Genomic DNA, 25,674 nt, shown 5'->3' on the forward strand with positions numbered 1-25,674 from the left:
ATGCTGCAACTATTTTTGGCCAACCCTAACTAGCATTAAAATTGGGAATTAATTATTAAATGCTGAATACTATAAAATTATAAAATACATATGATATTGATTCATAAATTTGATTTTTGTATAATATAAGGAGCTTTATGAATCTTTCGCCAAACAATGCATGCAAAATGTACCTAGAGTTTAATAATTATCATGTCATACAATGCATTAAAAATTAAAATCATACAAGAATTATATCTATAATAAGCTTGATGTCTCGATTAGTACCGAGAAAGTATTATGTTCAGTCACTGAATGGTTCGGAGATAAATCAGAATGCACCATGCCACCCGGTACACAGCAGCACATAGCTGTGATACACAATAAAATTGTAACATGGCGCGGATTCATATCTAAACGTCCTGATTCACCTCCGGAGAGCTTTTGGTGACCGCACGTAATAATTTCAGCTCGATTAGATATCAAGCTAGCTAAATCTTCTAAGAAAACACATCAACAATTGAACAACCTCAAGTTGATGATATGAATTGATAATTTTATGAGATGACATTATATTTTGTAGTAGCTATCCCATGAGCAAAATAGCCAACAGATCTATTCAAAATAATCATTGAACTTTAAGTATAAAGATAGCTTCAACAGTCTTTGGATTTATACGTAGTAATCTAATTTGGATTTGATAAGACTTACATGTTTATTTAGTGTCTTCTAATTTTAATAAATTTTTAGAGTTATGTTGAAACAGTTGTTGTTCGATTTTGAGAGAAATTTGATATATTGAAATCAAATTTAGGCTTCGTTTGGGATGACTTTCTTATTGTTTCTTATAGCAGCTTTTTAATACAAAAATTAAATTTTTTGTACTAAAAACAGCTTTAAGAAGCAATGAAAAAGTTGTCACAAACGAAGCCTTAATACATTCAATTAATCTGTTTGGTTGTATTTTATGTTCATTTTTCAAGCCACCTTCAACATATTGTGGAGCACCTAACACTCTATTTTATGTTTATTTTTGCCTATTTTTATAAGCATTGTATGTAAAAAAAATATGACTAATGTTAGGAATGTGAATTTGAATAAAATTCATCGGTAGCCCACACATCTAGTGATGACAACACTCGTACAACCAATGGTATATGGTTTGAGTTAGAAGGAAGTGAGAGATGTTCCATAGAGGTCCACTAGTATAGTTCTTTATTTTGAATGTTATCACTTTTACATTAAAATGCACTAAAATTAATTAATTGACATGCATATACCTGTAAATGAATATGTGATTTGATTAAGCATTGAAGTGAACAGTGATCAATGATTTTATCTATTTTTAAGGGCCTAATGGATAATATTACAAACAACATTTTCTCAATATGGGAAACTTATAATAGCCACATTCCTATTCCAAAAGATTTTCTCTATGAGCGTTGTGGCACTAAGGTTAGCGGCACCACAGCGTTGTGTGTGTGTGTGTATATATATATATATATATATTTCAGGCATGCACTACTATGAGACCTCTAGATTTAGAGTTCTTTTCAAACCGATCTGGCCTAACTAAAAGTCAGGTAACATGTTATTTTTTTTCATTTGAACTCTTTTGCTCATGTTTAATATTATTTTGTATGCATGTGAAAGTCTACATGTGTTTTGTAGAAAATTTCAGGGGTTTGTTTGCATGCTAGTGAAATTTCAAATTTTACCTAGAGCACCCCAATTAAAGTCTTGGGAAAATTTACATTTAACTTAGCACTCCAGTGTGTGGTGTGGGAGGAAGCACTTTAAGTCTTATAAGGCGGCGTCGTGGCGAGTGCCATGGGTACCACGACGCTAGAGAAAATTTTAATATTAAGAATATCCAAATTCACTATTCCTTTTTTTTTATTTCTTGGACAATGAAGTTAGAGATATAAAGGAATTTTATAGAAAGACAAGTCTGATTGAGCTGCTACGAGTCATTTTTAGCCATCGACCTAGTTCTAAATGAGACAGGTTATATTTTTCCTATCCAAATTTTAATAGTTTCTTGATTTTGAAATTTTTTTGATCAAATTTATAATTCATTTTACAAAAATATATTTTTATTAGATTATGGTAACTTTTAGTCGTTCATCTATTTTGGTCATGTGAGTATTTATTCGATACTTTTCACAAGGAAAAATTGAGCCTGAGACCTATTCTGATATTTATTAAGAATTCTTTGTTTATATTAAGTTAGTTTCAGTAGTTATTTAATCGTATATTAAAAATTTTGTATCAGTATCTATTTTTGCTTTTCATATAGTACTTAAGCATATTATTTCAACATAGTATTTTTACTCAGTTTGGTTTAAGCTATCAAATTCTATTTTAGACTACAATAACCGACTGAGTCATGTTAGCTCATTCTTACATTTGCTTTCATTTTTTCGGTTAGGGAAACTATAAGTAGTGAGCTAAGTAGTTTAATAGCAAGCTCAAATTTGTGATGTAGGTATACTTTTTGGTTAGTTTCATTTTTTACAAACTTGGCTTTTATTTTATTATATTTTCTATTGCCAAGTATGATTATAGATGGACCTCATATTATACATAAATTTTTGGATGATATATAGATTGTTTTTTTTTTTAGATTTAGTCTTCCACTTTATATTATATTCAATAGTTTCTCTACAGTGTGTATAAATTAGAAGTTTAGTTTTCTCAATACTTCTCCACCTTGATCTTCGTGTCAAATTTTAGTTTTTTTCATGATCAAGCATGGTATGATCTTTGTGGTATTAGGTCATATCGGGTTGGTTTATGAAAATCTTTTGGTATCAAAGCATCAGTTGGAAAATTGAATCATAATATAGCCATATAATTTAACATATTAAAAAGTAATATGATTTTGGATAGTTTTGGGAGCTCATTTAGTTTACTTTCATATACATGTGTCACATGCAGCTATGTTAAATATCTTTGAGATAGATCAGCTCAATTTAGATATGACTAATGATTAGAGCTTTAGTCAGGAAGCTCATGCAATTAGTTCTGAGATAGTTTCTCAAATTATAGGTCTATAGCATAGCTAGTAGGCGAGACACATACATGAATTTTTGGTACTCATTCTGATAAAATGGGTATGTGTTTGCAAAATTTCATGAGATTATAACCTCCCATATTTTTGGGTTTTTTGAGTCTAGGGAAGCTAAGATTTTTTTTTATTTTTTTTTTTTATGAACGGGAAGCTAAGAATTGGTTGATGAGGGTAGAGAAAACTTTGGATGTGAGGCATTGTCCTCTTGAGAGGAGAGTTGCATTAGCTATATTTTTGTTAGATTATGAGGCTGAACATTTGTACGTGGCTTGGCCAACATGAGAGGTTTTAGGGTCGTGCTAACACTCTGATTACTTGGGAGGAGTCTACAAGACATTCAGGACCTATTTGATGTCTTAATTTATTTTTTTTAAATGATTTAGGGGAATATGTCTATGATGTAGTTACGAGGCAAAGCTTACTTCTCTCTCCAGGTTTCTCCTTAGTTGATTAACAGTTATGAAGAGAAGTGTTATAGGTTTCTAGAGAAACTCTGAGATGCTTTGAGTTAGCCATTATTAACATAGAACATTATAGATTTTGCTTAGTTAGTTGATAGGGCCAAAGGATAGAGGCTGATTTGGTAGCAGTTCAGCAATGATGGATGAAAAGCAGGAAGAAGTTTGGCAACGAGACAGCTAGCAGTAGCCATTCTTAAAAAATAGCAAGTTTAGACCTATTGAGTTTAGAATGAAAGGACAGTTATTAGCAATTTCTTCTAAATCGGATGGAGGTAGTATTGCCATCTCTTATGTTCAGTCAGTGAGGCACCATTATGTCAGTATTGTGGAAGGAGACATAATGGTCAGTGTTATAGAGCATCAGGTTAGTGTTTTAACTATGATTAGTATAAACATAGGATTGTTGAGCATCCATAGGGTAGATTTAACAAACATCCTAATTTGAGAGCTGAAAGCTCTGGATAGCCGATAGTGGATAGGCCAAGAATAGTATTGTCTCGATGAAATTCAGAGGTTTTTTGGTACCATGAGTGCTAGTCTGTTAGAAAGAGGTCAATAAATAGAGGTTTACAGGGTGTAGGGAGCTTTATTGATTTGACTTCAGTACATCCATGGGTTTATAGTTTAATGTAGCAAGAGGCCATTGAATCTTTAGATATTATTAATAGTACAACTTACATTTTTTTTGTATCATATTACTATATTTTATTTGATTCGAGTGCTTGTCATTCTTTTATATAAGAGTAGTATTTTATTTCTCTTAGTTTACTTTCTGTATTATTACTTATTTCTTTATCTATGATTTTTCTTATAGAAGATAGTATGGTGGTAATAAGGTTTATTTCTATAATTTAGAGTTTTTTTATAAGATTGATTTTACTTATTTTGATATCTAGTTTGATTTATTGTCTAATTTTGTATTGGATGTCATATTGGGTATGAACTGGATGATACGATATGAGGCGCATATTAATTGCCTGAAGAAGAAAGTTACTCTACATCAAAATGGTGAGAGTTTTGTATTTTTGGGAATCATAAGTATTCTTCCTTGTATGATTTTTGCTCTAGAAGTGGATAGACTTTAGAGGATAGGTAGTCCAATATTTTTAACATCTATTAGAGATGTGAGGATTTGTTTTATAGCTATGAGTAGTGCCCTATAGTTTGGCAGTTTTCAAACATCTTCTCTAAGGAGTTAGTGACTTTATTGCCAAATAGAGAGGTAGAGTTTCATATAGATATTTTTTGGGTACTACTATGATCTCTAAGGCCTATATCGGATGTCACCTAAGAAACATTAGGAGTTGAAGGTATATCTTCAAGAGTTAGCGGATAGAGATTTCATCTGTCCCAATATATTTTTTATGGGGAGCACCTATATTATTTATAAATAAGAAGGATGATGCCTTATAGATGTGTATATATTATAAAGATTTAAATAAGGTAACTATAAAAAATAAGTATCTTATACATATGATTAATGATTTCTTTGATTAGTTATATTGATGTTCAATGTTTTCTAAGATCGATTCATGATCTAGTTATCATCAGCTGAAGGTGAGAGAGAGGAGGATGTAGAGAAGATTGTATTTAGCACAAAATATGGGCATTATGAGTTTTTAGTCATACCATTTTGAGTGATTAATTCCCCAGCAATCTTCATGGATTTGATGAAAAAGATTTCAAGAAGTATCTAGAATAATTTATGATAATTTTTATAAATGATATATTGATTTATTTCAGATATGGGGATGAGCATGTAACACACTTAAGGTTTATTTTGGAGATTCAGAGGTAGCATCAATTATATGTTATGTTCTCAAAGTGTGAGTTCTTGTTAAATAATATTTTACTTCTGGGACATGTCATGAGAAGTGCAAATATTTTAGTAGATCCCTAGAAGATTCAAGTTATTTTTGTTGAACTAAGGCCTACTATAATTTCAAAGGTACATAGTTTCTTAGGCTTGATTGATTATTATTGAATCTTTTCCATTGACTGGACTATACCAAAAGTATAGCTTTTATATGGACTTCAAAGTGTGAGGAGAGTTTTTAGATGTTGAAGGATTGTTTGACTTCATTGATTTTGACTATTCCTTTAAGTACAGATGGATTTCAAGTTTTAAGAGATGATTCACTAAAAGGATTCTGATGCTGCTGATATACCATGATAGAGTTATTGTATATACATCTCGATATTTACAACCATATGATAACTATTCGACATAAAACTTGGAGTTAATTATTATATTTGTTTTGAATATTTGGAGGCATTATTTATATGGGGTCAGATATTCACTAATTATCCAATCTCAAATCGTACATGTATTTTTATATGATATATAAATAAATCACTTTTTTTTTTATATTTAGTCTTTCACTTTATATTTTATTCAGTAGTGTTGTTAAGGTGTGCATAAATTCAAAGCTTGTTTTTCTCAATACTTCTCCAATTGGATCTTAGGGTTTATTTCTAGCTCTTGTCACAATCGGGCACAATATAACCTGTTTAGTTTCGGTTCATATTGACTCGGGTTGTGATAACTACAACATCTGGGCGGATCCATCATGGTGTCGGATCTTAGGTGAGGATATTCTTTGATAATCTGAATAATTTTCTAGGATTGCATTGGAGATGAGGAGTTTAACGACGCAACACTAGGTCAAGTTATTGATTTTCTATATTAAAATATCTAAATACATTTCAATTTAGTCATCACCCCAACCATTCCTCCCTTATTTAATACTTCTCTAGGAGAGAAAGGAGGAGAGAAATGAGATGAGAAAAGGGGGAGAGGAGAAGGTAGAAGAGAGTGAAAGTTCATTTCGGGCCATTTTTATTTGTCCCTCCAATTGGGAAAAGTATTCTGATCACAGTAAGTAAATCGAATCTTATATATATTTTCAATAATTTTTATTTCTTGGATTTTATCTCTCCTAAAATTAATTTAAATACAATATTTTTCGTTCTAGTGATCCACATTACTTTTAATATGTGATATACATCATCATCTTGAGTATTTTGACTAATTAATATTAAAATTTCATCGAGAAGGTTTTACTTGTATATCATTTTAATTAAATTGGATAGTATAATATTAATTAAAAAAAGATCAGGTGTCAATAGGATATTTACAAGAGGATGTACCTTGGTGTATGCTTTTTGCTGATGATTTTCTTCTTGTTGATAACACTAGTGAGGGAGCTGAAGGTAAACATGAATTATGGAGATCAACCTTAGAGTCTAAAGGTTTTCACTTGAGTAGATCTAAAACCAAATGTATGGAGTGTAATTTTAGTAGTAATAGACTTAGTGAGAGGATTGTGACTTTGGGCGAGCAAGCCATTAATAAGAGTACATATTTTAGATATCGTGGATCTATTATTCAGAGTGATGGTGAAAAAGATGGGGATATTATCAATAGAATTCAAGTTGGATGGTTGAAGTGGAGGAATGCATCGGGCTTGTTGCGTGATAGAAACGTCCCCCTCAAACCTAAAGGAAAATTCTATAAGATGGTGGTGAGACTAGTAATGCTTTATGGTGCTGAATGTTAACATTAAAAGAGAAGTATAATACTAAGTTAAGTGTTGCAGAGGTGAGGATGTTCATGTGGATGAGTGGCTTGACCCTTAGAGATAGGATACGAAAGGAGCATATACATGAAAAGGTTGGAGTAACGTCAGTGGAAGATATGATTAGAGAGAGTCACCTTAGATGGATTAATGGTCACAAAAACTGGCAGTCTTCCGATGACCCGATTAGGAAAGTAGAAATATTAGATTTATCTTATATTATGAAAGGTAGAGGTAGACCTAAAAAGTCTTGGTTAGAAAATATTAGAAAAGATCTTTCTTTGTTAGATTTAAACGAGAATTTGACATTTAACATAACACAATGGAGAAAAAGGATTCATGTAGCCAACCCCATGTAGTGGGACAAAGGCTTATTGTTGTTGTTGTATCAATGGATTTTGTATTTATCTCAGAAATATTTATAATTATAATTTTATACATACAGTACATGGCACAAATGATACCCAAGAAAAGTTATGACTGTCAAAATCTAACTAGACCTATATATATAGACTCAAATCTCAACTTGCACCTTTCTCTATTGAGCCTATCCCATCTCTTTATCCTAACTTGAAATAGATGCAAAAAGCAGCATAAGAAAAAACAATTTAGTAGACTATATTCAACCTACCTAAGTTTTTTAATAATAATAAGTAAAAATAATGAAGTAAAAATAATAAAGTAGGTTTATCCATTCACAAGTATAATTAGACTATTCATAATAATCAAATATCTACAGAGTAGTAAACAGACATTCTACCATAGTACTTATAAATAATAGAATTATCTAGTAATAAAATCGTAAACACACCATTTTCATTTTGTTGAATTGACAAAATTTCTCTCGACCCTAAACCTCTCAACAAATATTAGAATTTAAAAGTTAGACCCATATTAGTGCATATGCAAGCATATCAAATAATAGACTCTTATAACTCCCATGCATAACACCACTAATATTAAGAGTTTTTTTGCCCTCATTACTCCCAATATATATCATATCATAACTCTACCAATCATCAAAATTGTTTCACATTCACATATTTAAAGCATATAAATGCTATATATATATATATATATATATATATATAAGTTAATACATTATGTCAAAATTATCAGAGGATTTCATATAATGTCTTACTAACAACCATCTTGATAGAAATTAATTATAGGTGTCAGAATATATTTTTTCAAATCATCAACATCAGGTATTTCCAAGACTACCCATTAAAAATTTACAAATAAAATATCAAATGTGTAGAATATTTCCAACTATGACATACCAAAGTTACATTGTGAAAATTTTTCGATTGAGCGAATATGCCTAATTTTGCATCTAAATTTAATGTAAAACATTGGGAAAATCCCAAAAAAATTAAATTATAAAAAATTGAGATATGCAAAATATAACTTACGATAGCTCGGACAACTTCTCAAACTGCCCTGATTAATGAAATCAACCCAAAGCTGCTTGAAATGGACTTTCTATTTATAGAATTTCTCCTGTTTCTTTAGGAGATTGCCTAAGAGGATAAAATCATTTTTTCAAAATGTTTTTTGAGTGAAATTTGATATTTATTAAATATTTGATGCCACCATCGTGGTGCCTAGTGAACTAGCACCATAATGCTCCTCTTGAAATCCCAACCAAATAGAGATCATGGGCCGCAACATCTCAAACAAGTGTTGAGTGCTCTAGAGCATACCTAGTGCCATATCACTCATCCATGCAACACCACAACATTCAATTAAATGACCAAAATAGCACAGAGCTCAGCATCACTGCTCCAAGCTTAATGCAGTGGCACTACCAAGAAAAATTTTCAGAATTTAGATTTTACACACATAGACCCTTTGGACATGCTTCAAAATAGAATTTATGCATTCATACAGATGCTGAATATTCACAAACAGATGTTGAAATTTCAAACACATATGACTTAAAAGATTAAGTTCTAACCAGTTAAAAGTATTATTCTACTAGGTATTACATTTCTTGACTTGGGTAGAAAGCTCAGCACCGTGACACCATTCTGATAGCGCCAAATAATGTTGTTGTACAAATAGGGAAAAGAACATTATTGTGCCATAACACAGCACATCAACACCATAAGAACAGAGAGGTCAACGACGCAACGCTCCCAAGGCTAACTTCTATTTATCAATTTCATTCCAATTCAACCCACAATAATTTTTAATGACTACCTTAAACATAAAAAAAACTTCTAAAAATTTATGGTTGATTAAAAAAATGCCAAATTATTATATAGGGCATGCCACTTTAATTATCCATCTATGTATGGATACGCTTGAATAGATGTGAGAAGTGAAGTTATAAGAGGCAAATCAGACATATGAGCAAGTGAATGCATAAGTGAAAGTAAAGGTATAAGGGGTGTTAGAAATTGTATGAAATCTTCTAAAATGAAATATTAAAATTAATTTTCTATCATATTATCATATTCATGCCATGTTCAAATAAATATTTATATTATTATCTCTATCATGCACTCACTATTGATATTAGCTTTTATGCTATACTTGATAGTCACAACATATAACATAAATATGCATTAGCTTAATTTAAGCATATTTTGCTATTTATATGATGTTATACTGGCATATAAGTTATTTTTAATTTTTATATTAAATAATGAAGTAGCCTATTGAGTTATTATTGCTCACCCCTACTTCATCTACATCTATTATTTTTAGGAAAGGGTGAGGCTCTACTTGAGTCAATGACTACAATCTTTCATCAAATTAATCAAGTATAGTGTATTTTAGGCTCAATTTGAGACCGCTTTTTTATTGCTTTTAAATAAATTTTCAATACGAAAAATTTTAATTAAAAAAAAAAATCTATTTTTAAAAGCATTAAAAAAATGTTGTCTTAAATTATGCCTTTATCCACTAGAAGCTACGTTTATTTGTATTTTCATTCTTCCAGATTCTTCCTGGTTCAAACTTTTGTAATATTGTCAAATATAACATCGCCATTTTTTTTTTTTGTACAATTTACGTTTTTAACTTTACATGAATAACTATGAAACTTTATAGAATCTAAGAACTTGAAGTGATTTAAAACCAGAAACACAGTATGAAGTAATGACCATTGAGCTTCGTCCTATTAGAACACAGAATTTCTTCAAGCAGCAATCCACATGTAGCTAAATAATAGGAGCGTCTATTCGAGAGCACAAGTTAAATTCGAGTCCAACACGTACATAATCATTTGAAATTCAATCAATTTCATAAACTAGCCAAAAATCAAAAGCCAAACCCAACGTAACACAAAAAACATTTGATCATTACGGTTTAACATAAACCCAACTCACAATAGATGCTTATCAATTTCAATACCACAGGCAATAAAAATAAAAGAAATTATAATTTAATATATATTTTTTAATTTAAAAAATAAATTATTAAATTATTTTTTTCAAATTAAAAAAAACCTGTCTCGATCAATCCTTTTTTTTTTCAAATAACAAACTGACCAGAACCCAAAAGTTTTTTAAGTTACAGTTAATATTTTTTTTTTTTAGCATCTGCAGATGGCTACACTTATCTCACCACAGATGTATGTTTTTTGTTATTATTTAGATCATAATCACCATTCTATTAAAATAATGTATTATTATTTTTTATAATGTTTTGTAATAAAATATTATTTTTTTATAATTAGATTTGCCTCTACTTATTCTGTGAAAAAGATTGGCTTATGAGATATGATATACGCCAATGTTTAGAACAGAGTTCTCTAATTATACCTTTCAACTTGTTATCTAACTAGATTAATTATCAAGACACCTGACAAGCATACTGAAGCTAATGAAATACCATCTACTTCTCGAGTTACAGATAACAAAAAACTTTAGGTAATACAAATATGCAGAATGATGAGCTACACAAATATTTTCCTGCATCACACAGCTTCTGTAATACTGGATGCATCAATAAAAGAGATCAACATAGCCCATATGATCTGGACAGCAGCAAAAGTGCTCAAACCTTCAACATCCAAGTTTCTGTACGCTGTCTTCCCAAAATCCCATTCTGTATAGAGGTTCCATAGCTCTCAATTAAGCTAAGAAAGCTAATCTGTAAACACAATTTTTAAAGTTTTCAGCTACCAGTACATAATTAGAACGCAAAAAAGACAGATTATATGATATACGAACCTTCTAAGAGAAAAAATGGATGGCTAAAAAAGAAAAGCTCAGTTGATTCTAAACCGGATCTATTTATCTGAGTACTTGCTGATGAATGCTCGAAATTGTCGATGCTGCTTCTGTGAAGTTGGCATTTTGTTTTTGGATTATATTAAATTTTCGAATTGCAAAGCAAAAAAATAAAATAAATGTGTAATATTGGACCTTCAATAGTTTTTCTTTAGACCGTTGATATTTCTCGAACAGAAGTAACCACTCCATAGCCAACTCATACTCAATCGTGTTGGGCTGAGAACAGTGGGAGGTTGCCACAGCTTGTTTCTGTTGGAAAGGGAAAGCGACAAAGACAATAAATAAAGCGTTCGATAAGAAAGAAAACAAATTATATAGAGTAGATGGTAAGTCAAATGCTCGAAGTTAAGGACATCAAATTTTTTGTTAGGATAAAATTAATCTGTAGTGTTCTTTTTATTTCTGTTTGAATATCTTCTAGTCTGAGCATTTGCCTTATAATTCTAAAACAGTTTGCCTTATCATCTTCATATAAATTATATTAGATATCATAAGACAAAATTTACCGTTAAATAAATGATATCTTAGAAAATGGTGCTGCATTAAAACAAGAAAAGAGTGGTAGCACGAAGAAGTCATATTACATGTTCTATTCGTACAGGTTGTAGCCGACCTTTTTCAACTTTCAGATGGCCAGGAAATTTAGCTGCTTTCTGAGGCAGCTCAATCATACCAAGTTTGGCACAAAGAGGTCTGCGCGTAAACGTATCAAGTCAACGATAATGAATTTCTAATGAATTATAACGAAATATTCAGAACATTAGAACAGTAAATATAACCTGGAAAAGCACTATTAATAAACAAATACATACGGATTTACATAAGTAATGCTTCAGATCAGCAATAAATGAATATTATTTTCTTTAAATTACGAGTTTTTGAACTATTTACGTGGGCAAAGAAAACTTAAGAACATACCAATCAAATTAACATTTACTAGAGACCCACGCATCAATTTGCTATTAAAATCAGCTCACATCGACATAAACTTTTGATAATGATAAAGAAAGCTTTCAAAACAAATGATAATGTTTCCTTGGATTAAGATATATAATATATCATAAAGCACAGGAAACTGTTATGTCAAGAAAATAATTTGAAGATTCATCAAAACCCAAAATGGTAATTATTCATTGAGAGGAGCGCCATTTTTGAAACGGCTGAACTGTAAGCACAGTATGGCTACAGATGTTGAATTTGAAGATAATTATATTCCACTTTGTTTTGCATGGAAGGATCTGATTCAAACCAGAAATTCCAGCTAATCTGGATTAATTATTCGCTACTGTTTAAATAAGCATATAACCCGAAAATATGAAATCCAAGTCAGAAGAGACATAGGATGACTCACTAGAGTAGAAATCATCACACTGGCTTTTCTAAAAAAAAATGCAGATGTATTCCACATAAGAAAAACATTTCAACACAAACCAGGGCATGGAGTATATTCTGTTTGATTTCAGTATGATGGAACAATCACGGGACAAACTATTCAAGATCTCTATACTGATCGTACGGTATGATCTGAAGATAGTACGATACAATTAGTTCAAAAATCTTAAGTTCGTACAAGATGATCGCGGGAATGATTAGAAATCATCATGGCCTATCGTATGGTACGATTAACATCGTACAATACGGTCTATCATATTAATTAAATTTTGATTTGATTGACTAATTGTGGGGATTAATTTAAGTAAGTTTTCAAACATCATACGGTACGAAGATGTTCTTAGAATATGAACAATACAAAATCAAAAATTAAAAATACTTAAATTTAATTGGCGGCTAGGATTTTTATTTTAAACTGATCATCTAGTATAATATTGATCGTACTGTATGATTAGATTAAAATAAATAATTATGAATTAATCATTATTAATAATTTTATGAATAATTGATCGTACAGTATGATAGGGATCATACGGTATGATTAATTCAAAAAATTAAAAAAAAATTTCTCTCCCAAGTGTGTGTGTGTGCAAGGTTGCGAAAACAGCATACACCCTTATATCGCTCAAGAAATATAAAATTAAATAAATGAAAAATACAGACTCTTTCAAAACATATCCTATTTTACTCGATCTTGAGCCCTGAAAATTCTTGAGCGATGCATGATGTCCCTGAAATTGTTAGTACACATAAAAAGCAGATATACAATATAAATGCAAGGAAAAATATGAATTCAATCAATAATAATTGTTATCATTAAAATCATAAACTAGGTATCCCGGATTGCAATAGCGTGTACTACAGTGATTACCCATGGGTGATTCTATTTGGCACGGGTTTGAAACCCATCAATTGTAGCTTGCGATCCGGCTCGATCTGATATGTCCAATTGTGATACATGTGGGATCGAACAGTCCAGATCAGGCTAGGAGTTTTAGTTCAAATTGAACTATAACTTTAAATACTCATAACTTTCGATTTAATAGTCCCAATTTGACAAAATAAACATAAACTAAATATGTCCTAATCTTGCAATGACTGGAGTTGGCGGCTCCATGCATTGAGATTTAGTTGAAAATACAAATTAAAGTCTATACTTCAAATCAAGATATCTCACTAACATGTGATTGGATTTCCTCGATCATGACTATATGGATTACTGGAGATATCCTCTTAAATTTTCCAAAAGACTCTAAGAGATACTTTAGACTTAGCTTAAGAGATAGATCAAGATTATCCTTTCTCTAACTTTCTTTCTCTCTTTTGCTAGTTTGGGGTTTTCTTGAACTGGGGGTGATTGGATAGTCTTACGATAGGCTAGGGAGGTTCCTATGGAGCAAGGGGAATGAGTTAATCAACCCTTTCTTTAGAAAAAGGGAGGTATTTATAGGAGAAAAAATAATAGAGGGTCTATATCTTCCCACCTAAGCCATGGCCAACAACCAATTCAATTATTGACTAACCAATGGGAGCCAAGGGAAGGTTTTGGAGAGTTTCATGCCATTAGACCAAGCGTCCATTCAATTTTTGGTGAACCAATGATTGGAGAGAGAGATAGGTTTAAGGAATCTTGCCAAATCAATATCCCATGTGGCTTGAGATTAATGTGGGCTATTTAGGAAAGGTTCTAGAGTGCATTCAAGCTAGTGGTTGGGTTCAAGTTGGGCTTAGTTAGGTAAAAAAACATGGGTTTTGGAGAGCTTGGTTCAACCCGTTCTTTTCAAGTAAGTCAAACCTTAGTTTTAAACTTTTGGGTGAAGTGCATTGGGTCAATACACACCTCTTATATAAATGTTTAGAATTTATTTTATCAAGGGTAGAGATTTAAATGAAGAAAACCTCATTTTTAGCACTTGGTTTAACCCCATTGACCAAACCATTTGGGATTCCGCCAACATTGGATGTAGAAATGTAGACATGCAGATTATTTAGAAATCAAACAGAATATTATCAAAAAGTCTGCTAACATTGAATTCCAGTCTTCATCAAACAATCATAACGAAACATATGTGAAAGATTCTCCTAAAAAAATAGTAGAAATTGCCACAAAAAAGCTAGCAACTCCAAGCTAAAAATTAAACTCAAAATGCAAAGTCCAACCAGGGCTAATAACTTATATAATTATTATCTGTTGGAGTATATTACTCTAGTTTGTTTTCAAGGTGAAACTCTTATGTGAATGGTTCCTTGATGCAAATGTTAAAACATATTTTTTGTTAGAATACTCAAATAAAAAATATTACAAGTGATATTCCTCAATCACCGAAAAATTTACAATTTGATGGATGTAACCTTCATTAAACTTAACTTTATTACTCCAAACCTAAAATTAAAGAGGAGAAAATTGTTAGACCGTTGCACCCGTACACATGGGACCGGCTCGGGCAAAATAGAGGCAGAAGTTCCGCCTCTCCTGTATGCGTTGAATGCATGCCTGGGCCAACCGAGCTGTTTAGGAAGGATTTTTTTTTGGGAGTTAAAGAGGGAAATCTAAACATATCGATTGTTTAGAGATTTCCTTTTGTATTGTATGCATTAAATAGTTTGTTTTTCCTAGAATTAGGGCATCTTGAATTTGGCTGAAATTTGAGATCTCTTAGGTTTAGGTTTTTGGGCTCAAACGGCGTCTAGAGATTTGGGAGAGATAGATCCTCCTCTCGAATAGAAGATCAATTGTATCTTGTAATTTTTCTTCTGTTAGTTTGATTATTGTAAAAAAATTATTATTTTTCTGATTTTTTTCTTCGGATTTGTGGATCATTCTTGGTGTTTTCATCTAGATAATTAGGCTTTACTTGGGAATTCCAAGTATTTCCTAACAAATTGGTATCATAGTTGTTCGATCCATGCACCCATGGCTGGAAGAAAAGTAGAAGTATTGGAAGGGGAGATCCAGCAATTGAAATCAGATTGTGTAAGATTTAAGATTTCAAAAAACTAATTTCAACAATCCATGAGAAGATTGATTAGAAGTTTGAAATCATGGACAAGATGATAAGAAAGTTGCTTGAGTTTCAAACCAAAGCTACGTCGCCAGAGGCAAGAGGAACAACCAACAACCAAGGGAGTGGAGGAAACCTTAATCTGATAAGGAGATGGAAAGATCATGATGTGAAAATGTTGGAGGAAGAAGAGGGGATGCCACTTTTGGAGTCACTTCCAAGGAGAGAAAAGGGTGAATGATTGGGACTTTTAGTAAAAACTACAGAATTTGGAAGGAGAAAAAGATGGGGAGACGATAGAAGCAACAAACATGATTCTACCACACCTACAATAGTATCGAGGGGTGTTCCATCATGTTCAAGGGTTGATTGCTTCGCAGGAAAGTATGTTATCATCTGAAAGGAAGGAGTCTCATCTATCATTGTTTACATGTTTCTTCAGCCCCAAATCCAGAACGAAAAGATTGACAGATTAATCAAAGAGATGCTCGAGGCATGGATTATTCGACCTAGTGTCAGTCCATTTTTTAGTAAAATAGTATTAGTTAAGTGCTTCAATAGCAATTTTGTTCGTTCCACCTTAAGGACAATGTGGAACTTTGGAAGGGGAGTATTGTTAGACCGGTCCACATGGGACCGGCCTAGGCAGAATAGAGGCGAAAGTTCTGCCTCCTGTACATGTCGAATGCACGCCCAGGTCAACCGAATTATTTATGAAGAAGTTTTAGGTGAGTTAGGAGGGAAATTAGAATGTAGGGACTATTTATGATGTAGGCAAAGGGGGATTTATGATGTAGGCAAGGGGGGGGGGGGTCAAAATATTTTGGGTTGTAATTTTGGTGAGCTTCTATGAACTCTACTAAAATCAGCTAATTAATGCTTGAATTGCTAATTTTCAGCTCATTACTATCGGTAATTTACTTCCTTTTTTGCTCATTATGAGGATTTATTTTGGTTCATCCCCCCCCCCCCCCCTTTGCTCATTATGAGGATTTATTTTGGTTCATTCCCCCCACCCCCCTCTATAATGACCCTTTGGTTTTCCCACCTAGCTCCCCTTCCCCCTTGGCCGCCTATTCCGGTTCCCCTTTGGCTGTCTATTCTATTCCATGTGGTGCCCGTTTCTTCTCCCTTGGTTGCCTGTCCGATACCCTTGGTCGTCCGTTCCTTCCCCCTTGGATGCCTTTTTTAGTTTTCTGTGTGGCTGTTCGGGTGTTGTTTCTGGATTAAATGCTGGCCTTCTATTTCCCATTACCTGATTGATTCGGTTGGAGGTGGATTGGCTGTTTGGCTGCCCCCTTTTCTCTTATAAATTAGAGGTGTTTTGATGCATAAAAGGTTGTTGATTATTTGAGAAAAATTTCTTAAAAAACTTGAGGGTTTCTTCTTCCTTGGAAAAGCTTGAGAGTTTGTTCCATTTCTCTCTTCCTCCCCTATTTCATCATGGGCTTCTAACCTCTTTCTTCTCTCCACAAGTTCCACTCCACTTATATCTTTCTTCTTGAGCTATTGGAGGAGTTTGTTGGCTGATTTGATAACATTTACCAGAGGAGTTTTGGTGGACGTTGGACCTTTTAGCTGTGGTGGACCTTTGGTTTGCAAGCCTTTAAGCACTTCTTTTATATTGCCTACTTTTTGTTGCATGGGAGGAAACCTCTTGCCGATTGTTTTGAGGGTAGTTATTTTTAATTTTAATTTTGTTTTGTTTGTTTGGCTTTTCATTTGTTTTTGAAGTTTGTTTGAATGTTGGTATTCTAAGGCTTGATCGAGTTATATTCTACTAGTCCTGATGTTCTCCTATCTTGGCTCTTTCTAATTTAGTTGTCTGCATCAAAATTGGTATCAGAGCCAAAGTTAGGATTTTCCTAAGTTGTTTGTTTTTAAGCGTTTAGAAAAATGAAAAAAAAAAAAACAAAAATATTGAGTTAATTGTGGAAGAAAGTAATCCAGAAGATCTTAAAGTCCCTCTTCTAATGGACAGATGGATTCCGACAGAAGAAAGTTCAACAGATCCCTTACAGAATGAACTATACAAACTATAGATGAAGATGCATATGTGTACGAAAAATTATATGAAGAAAAAGAAATTTCTACAAGAATAGTTCAAGCATGAACGAGAGCTGATTTTGAAAAAATATGAGGACAAGATTCAAGAGCTGGATTCAGCACCTTCATCTCGTCAAAAAAATCCATAACAACCTCATCAGGAGACACTGAGCTTCTATGACCTCTACTAAAATTAACTCATTAATGCTTGAATTACTGCTTTTCAGCTCATTACTATGGGTAATTTACTTTCTTATTAGCTCATTATGAGGATTTATTTTGGTTCATTCCCCCCCCACCTCTCATGACACTTTGGTTTCCCCACCTAGCTCTTCTTCCCGTGGCTGGTTCCTTCCCACCTTGGCTGCCTGTTCTGGTTCCCCTTTGGTTGCCTATTCCGTTCCCTATGGTGCCCGTTCCTTCCCCCTTGGTTACCTGTTCTAATACCCCTGGCTGTCCGTCCCGGTTCCCCTGGCCGTCCATTCCTTCCCCCTTGGCTGCCTTTTCCGATTTTCTGTGTGGTTGTTCAGGTGATGTTTCTGGATTAAATGCCGGCCTTCTATTTCCCCTTACCTAATTGGTTCGATTGGAGGTGGATTGGATGTTTGGCTTCCCCCTTTTCTCTTATAAATTAGAGGTGTTTAGATGCATAAAAGGTTGTTGATTATTTGAGCAAAGTCTCTTAAAAAACCTGAGGGTTTCTTCTTCCTTAGAAAAGCTTGATAACTTGTTTCATTTCTCTCTTCCTCCCCTATTTTGTCTTGGGCTTCTAACCTCTTTCTTCTATTTGCAAGTTCCACTCCACTTGTACCTTTCTTCTATTTGCAAGTTCCACTCCACTTGTACCTTTCTTCTTGAGCTATTGGAGGAGTTTGTTGGCTGGTTTGGTAAAATTTGTCAGAGGAGTTTTGGAGGATGTTGGACCTTGTAGCTGTGGTGGACCCTTGGTTTGTAAGCCTTTAAGCACTTCTTTTATATTGCCAACTTTTTGTTGCATGTGAGGAAGCCGCTTATCGGTTGTTCTGAGGATAGTTATTTTTAATTTTAATTTTGTTTCGTTTGTTTGGCTTTTCATTTGTTTTTAAGTTTGTTTGGATGTTGGTATTCTAAGTCTTGAATCAAGTCATGTTCTACTAGTCCTAGTGTTCTCCTATCTTGGCTCTTTATAATCTAGTTGCCTGCATCAATTTAGATATTTCCTTTTGGATTGTATGCATTAAATATTTTGTTTTCCAAGGGTTAGGGGATCTAGAATTTGGCTGAAATTTGAGATCTCTTAGGTTTAGATTTTTGGGCTCTAGCGGCGTCTAGAGATTTGGGAGAGATAGACCCTCCTATCGAATAAAGGATTAATTGTATCTTGTAATTTTTCTTCTGTTCATTTGATTATCGCAATAAAATTATTATTTTTTCTGATCTTTCATTTGGATTTGGGGATCGTTCTTGATGTTTTCATCAAGATAGTTAGGAATTACTTGGGAATTCCAAGAATTTCCTAACAAAAATTTAAGAATAAGAATTTCAAATTGGAAATTTATTTTATCATTTATTATGCATCCTCATGAAACCAATAGGAAATGAACGTTTATTTGTGCCTCTCATACAACCTAAAAAAGTCTCACGATAACTGCAAAACCCCCTCATCAATTTATCAGTAAATCAACTTATTGAACAACAATAAACCTTTATCTCACTATGTGGGATCGGCTATATGAATCTTTTTTCTCCATTATGTCCCATTAAGAGTTAAATTCTCATGTAAATCTAATAAACAAAGGTCATTTCTAATACTTTCTAAACAAGTTTTTTTTAGATCAACCTCTGCCTTTCTTAGCATTGGTCAGATCAAACAAGATGTACTCTCCTAACCGTGCATCGGAAGGCTGACGCTTTATGTGATCAAACCATCTAATGCGACTCTCTCTAATCTTACAGTCACTAGAACTACTCAAACCTTTTTATGTATAAACTTGTTTGGCATTCTATCTCTAAGTGTAAAGCCACTCACTCATCCACCAGAGCATCCTCAACTCTGAAACACTTAACATAATTTTAAGCTTCTCTTTTAATGGCGAACATTCTGTGCCCACAAAGCATTGCAGGTCTCAACATTATCTCATAAAATTTTCCCTTAAGTTTGAGGGATACTTTTTTATCACAACAGGCCTAATGCATTCATGCGCTTCAAGCATCCAACTTGAATTCTACTAATAATATCCCCATCTATTTCACGATCATTTCTAACAATAAACCCAAGATATCTAAAACGTGCACTCTTTTTAATGACTTTTTAATGACTTGATCACCCATAGTCACAAACCCATTATTAGATCCATTACTACTAAAATTACTCTTCATGTGTTCAATTTTAGATATACTTAAATGAAAACCTTTAGACTCCATAATTCAAGTTTTCCAAAACTTAATGAAGCGTCGCCAAAATTGCAAACTCCCACATCACCTTGGCAACACCAAACCATGCAGAATAAGTTATTTATTCTAGTACGAAAAAAAAAATCAAGAATAGGAGCAATCAAAATCTCTCCAGTATACCCAAAAAATAAAATTAGTTTAAGCACTAATGAAGTACAAACATGTGAGAATAAATCTATAAATAATGATACTTATCTCTGCTACCCTATTGCCTTAAGGAAAGAGGTGAAGTCAATCATCAAATACATAATTTATGATTTCACAACTTATAAAGGGCTTTCGCCTAGATTTTAACTCATTTGTCACTTCTCTTGATAATATTTAGATTCCAAAAAATGTTCATGAAGATCTCAAAATCCTTGGAGTAAAAAAGAATTGTAATGAAAGAAATCTGTTGAATGAAGATGGATCTTTATGGTCAAATATAAAATAGCTGGAAGTGTGGATAAATTTAAATTCAAAATTGTTGCAGAAAGATGCAACCAATCAAATGGCATTGGCAATCAAGAAACTCTTCTATAGTAAAACTCAACACAATTTGAGTTTTGCTATCTTTTGGCAAATTTGAAATAGCTTATATATCAAATTGAAATCAAGAATACTTTTCAAAACAAAAATAAGGTTTGCAAACTAAAAAAAAACCTATGTGTGGCCTCGAATAATCCCATACTTCATTTGGCATATTCTTTAAATATGCTTAAAAAATAAAAAGTGTGGGTATGCTCCATATAGTGTTGATCACACTCTCTTTATTAAGTGTTCACCTAAAGGGAAAAAAGGCCGGTTTTTGTCGTTTATGTGGACAATACTATGTTTATAGATGACTTCAAGGAATTGCTAACTAAATTAAATGGGTTTGGGAAAGAGAATCTGATGCAAGAGATTTGGGAAATATAAAATACTTCATTGGCATATAAGTGAGATGATAAAAAAAGTACTGATATTTCTAAATAAGTATATTGTTGATCTACTTCAAGAAATAAGAATGTTTGGATGTAAGATAGCAAAAACTCCAAAAGACATAACAAAGAATATTGGAATCACCACTACAATATGCCATTAATAAAGGTAGGCATCAATACCTTATGGGCAAACTCATCTACCTCTCTCATTTTCTATTAATGTTGTAAGCTACTGAAGACCAAATGAAAGTTAAATGCATTCTAAGGGGCCTCAAAATAACATCAATAAAAGACTTGCTATATAAATAGTTAATCAATAAAAAATTAAAATGTTCACATAGGTTGATTGGGAAAGAGAAGCATCAGTCCTAAGATCGAACTCTAGCTATTATATTTATGTATGCGGAAATCTATTTATGCGGAGAAGAAAAAAAATAATTCTTGAATATCAAGAAATGGTGTTGAAGCTAAATGCAAGGCAATGATACTTGTTATTTACAAAGAAATGGGGGTTAAAATGATTGTTAAAAGAATTAAACTAAAAAGTGAAAAATTATCTAAAAGTGTAACATGACAACCAGCTTACCATAATATTGCAGAATAATTTGTTCACCGTGAAAAAATAAACACATTGTGACAGGCTTAAGATTCATCTATAAAAAAAAAAAATAAAAAAAAAAATAAAAAAAATAAAAATTGGCCCAATAAAATTATGTTCTAACCCCCAACTGCAGATATCATCAACAAGGATTTACCTAGAATGATTTTTTATAACCTAATCAAATCAATAAGCTAAGCATAAAACAACTTTCCATCTATAATAATCTAAAAATTCATGGACAACAATATTCCATCCACGAGAATCTAATAATTCATGGACGTTAACTTTTCATCAACAACAACCAAGCAATCCATACATAATATTTCATTTCTAATACGTAGTTGATTTTAAATCTCATAATTAAAAATAGATTTTCATATTCATTTTTTCTTAATAGTTATTTCTCCACCTATTTATGTGAATTTTTTTTACAGAAAAATGAGAAAAAAAGTTTATAAAATCTCTCATTTTCTATTTTCCTCACATTCATATTTTCAAAATCTAAATTTTGGTAGTGAGACCTCTAATGCTTTATGGTGCAGAATGTTGGCCATTAAAAAAGAAACATAATATTAAGTTAAGTGTTGCAGAGATGAGGATGCTTAGGTGGATGAGTGGCTTTACTCTTATAGACAGGATACGAAATGAGCATATACGTGAAAAGGTTGGAGTAGCACCAGTGGAAGGTAAGATTAGAGAAAGCCGTCTTAGATGATTTGTTCATATAAAACGGCGGCCTTCCAATGAACGGTTAGGAAAGTAGATGTATTAGATTTGACTCATATTAAGAAAGGTAGAGTTAAACCTAAAAAGATTGTTAAAAAATATTAGAAATGACCTTTCTTGATTAGATTTAGATGAAAATTTGACCCTTACTAGTACACAATGGAGAAAAAGGATTCATGTAGCTGACCTCACATGGTGAGATAAAGCTTGTTGTTGTTGTTGTTGTACTATCACTTTATATTGTCTTCTAACTCAAAAACCATAATTTATTATGATAAAGAATACAAGAATCGTTGGTCAAGTTTAATCAATTTTTTTGATAATTTAATTATTTGCGTAAGAAGATATAAGAACAGCCAAATGACATATAGAAGTCCTCTAAAAAACCCACTTTCAACTATGTCCTTCAAAAATAAAAATCATTCAATGCAAGATATCATGAACAACATACGTATTTAAATCCAAGCTATTTTAAATTTTTTTTCACTAAAATCACAATTATCTACTAATACAATCAGATTCATCCATTGAAAAACTTTTATGCATTTAATTGATGATAAAATAATCTTTAAAATTCATGAAAATATGTATGTTACCCTATTTGATGATGTTAAATGAAATGAATGATTATAATATTAAAACTAAAACCTATTAATATATAGGGCAAAAGCGTGGGAAATAATTTAATCTGAATTTTTAAAAACAGGCACACATCATGTAAACACTTTTAATTTATTTAAATTAGTTTGCAGCAATAAATTATTAAAATAAAAATTATAAGTTTTATTATTTGTGGAGCACATTCAAAATTAACATCTACGATATTTTAATTATAATAAGGAGCATACAAATGAGTAAGGAAAAAAATTAATTTGTATGTACTCAAGTACATTTCTTGCCATATCAAAGAGCTCTAGCTCAAAAAACACGATCCCTAATTCTCAAAATAGAGGTTATTGATTTGAGTCCAATCTATAACCTTCATATTAAATATTCACTAGCTCTTTATGTGCAATATAACAATTCTATATCCCATTAAAGTGTGTGTGTGTGTCCATATATATATATATATATATATATATAATGTGTGTATGTATCATTATATTGTTAAGATAAATACATCACAAATCCACTATAAACGTCATAATTATGCAAAAACTGTGCCAATTATTTATTTTGAAACTCATCCTACCGTGAAAAGCATGATGCAAAATGCTAGCTTATACATTAACAGATGACCCATGCCTCAATGAACCTATTGAAACTAGACACCAGGACGTGCAAATATATTAAGCTTGTGCACTCGCATGAAATAACACATACGTCAACTTCTCATGCACCTTCTGCCGCACGAACCTTCAGGGTCGTCGAAAGCTTCATTGTCACTTACAAAACAAAACCCAGCACCAAGACTAAGATATTGTGATATAGAATAATATACAATAGCACTATAATTAAATAATTCAGAAAATAGGGAATGATTGAAGCCTTCCCAACACAAATTGATAATAAATACAGAAGAAAAAATCTAGATTAGCAATACCTTCCGTCTGATAGAATTAAACATTTTTCATCAATCTCTTGAACTGCATTGGTTGCCTCATTTCTCGAATTGCATATGACATATGCTTGACCTATAACATCAGAATAGCTTAAGGCAAAACTAAGGGATATTAGATAAAAGTAAAAAAAATATAGGTTTAAGCATGTTCTTTGTAAAAAGAAAAGAACAATAAAAGAGAGAAAATCAACAGTACATTCATATTAAATTATGACAAATCTAACAAGGCATACCATAGTGAGGATTATGGAAAGTAACGTGGGGTATGACCTTCACAGTGCAATCAAGCTTGAAGGCTTCAAGTAGCAAATCCTGCACGCAGCAAAATAATTAGAATTTAAAGTCATAAAATGGTCAAAAGTATTATATTAGTTTCAATAAATCTCATCGAAAAGTAAATCAGGCCAGGTCTGTGAGTGACACAAGACAGACAAGCTAGACTCGTAGTTTCTAAGTCATACATAGAAAAGTGTTTTCTTTCGTTTAGCAAATGATCATCAAATGCAGTGCTCATACTAGTATAGACTTGATGAAGCGCGCATAACCTAAAGTTTTCAAACAATAAAATTTTTCTAGGTTTTATATGACCCCCATTTTATTGGCCGTGTTTAGTTACAGAAGTCCTTCGAGCTCTAATTGAAACCAATATAGTTTAGAAAAGCAGAAGTTAGAAATGCTTAAGAGCTTGTTTCACAGGAGAGAATTAGATCAAAAGATGGTCAAATAATTTTTTTAACATCCTCCCTTCCACTAAAGTATGAACAATCAATTGGAAATTCTGAATTTCACTTTTCAATCAATTATAATGTATTATGGGTGCTTGAATTATATTAACTATGATGATAAAGGTATAATTTAAGATTATGACTCATGTTCCACACTTTTGAAATTTAGAGGGAATAATAAAATGCAACCAAACTCCCTCAATACTTTCTATCTTACAAGACAAATACACATTTCAATGTATATTCATTACGTTGAAAATCATATCAGAACTTGTTGAATCTCTTTTGTTTCTTGTCCGACCAACTTTAAGCAACATCTGCTTTTGATGTTGAGAATCCAAGGTGTGCCCTGTTGGTCACCTTAACTTCTTAGGTAATTCTAATCATGTGAAGTTGCATCCAGAGTCCATCAGATAGCCTTTTTATCCTGAAATTTTGAGTTTCTTCATGGATAGTAAATAGTTCATATGCAGGTGCTCCTGAAGAGTTGTTCTTTTGCAGTGGTTGTTCAATCAATGTCTATTTGATGGTTGATATAAAGCTAGATTGATCATGATCATTCCTCTTCCAATCAGCACCTTCAACTTGATGAAAATGTATTTTTCAAAGCATAGTTTAACTGCATAATTCATACCATGTCTAAGTTATATGAACGTTTGGTGGAAGATGTCTGTATGTGTGATATTCTCAGTTCTTATGCAGTTTTAATTTAATATTTCTAGCATTTATTCTGAATACTAATCCAATTGATCAAGATAAATACAATAACAAAGATGATAAGCCCATCTCATGGCTTTCTTTCAAAAAGGAGCAAATGCCTGCAAATGGTAATGCTATTTTTATTTTTTTGAGAAAATGCATACTGCATATTATTAAAAAAAAAAAGGGATACAACCTAAGTGGTAGCTACTCTATCACATTCCTCTTTCAACAATGTCAAAATTGTTT

General features: G+C 32.2%; 1 protein-coding gene across 4 annotated transcripts in view; it reads right to left on the bottom strand.

Moving 5' to 3' along the window:
- Positions 1-10,836: 10,836 nt before the first annotated feature.
- LOC110114443 (protein ANTI-SILENCING 1) overlaps positions 10,837-25,674 on the bottom strand; it is a 63,190-nt gene continuing 48,352 nt past the window's right edge. Inside the window, exons 7-13 of one of the 4 annotated variants that reach the window (XM_028696683.1) lie at positions 24,235-24,313; positions 23,984-24,074; positions 13,602-13,706; positions 11,923-12,031; positions 11,471-11,587; positions 11,276-11,385; positions 10,837-11,195 (exon numbers count right to left, since the gene is read on the bottom strand). In XM_028696683.1, the coding sequence (XP_028552516.1) occupies positions 11,335-11,385; positions 11,471-11,587; positions 11,923-12,031; positions 13,602-13,706; positions 23,984-24,074; positions 24,235-24,313 (552 nt within the window). In that variant the 3' untranslated portion in view covers positions 10,837-11,195; positions 11,276-11,334. Of the gene's footprint in view, positions 11,196-11,275; positions 11,386-11,470; positions 11,588-11,922; positions 12,032-13,601; positions 13,707-23,983; positions 24,075-24,234; positions 24,314-25,674 lie in introns of those variants that run through there. The other 3 variants (XM_020847322.2, XM_028696684.1, XM_020847323.2) reach the window with 3 other exon arrangements.

The sequence above is a fragment of the Dendrobium catenatum genome, unplaced genomic scaffold (genome assembly GCF_001605985.2).
Source record: "Dendrobium catenatum unplaced genomic scaffold, ASM160598v2 fragScaff_scaffold_813, whole genome shotgun sequence".
Taxonomy (NCBI): domain Eukaryota; kingdom Viridiplantae; phylum Streptophyta; class Magnoliopsida; order Asparagales; family Orchidaceae; genus Dendrobium; species Dendrobium catenatum.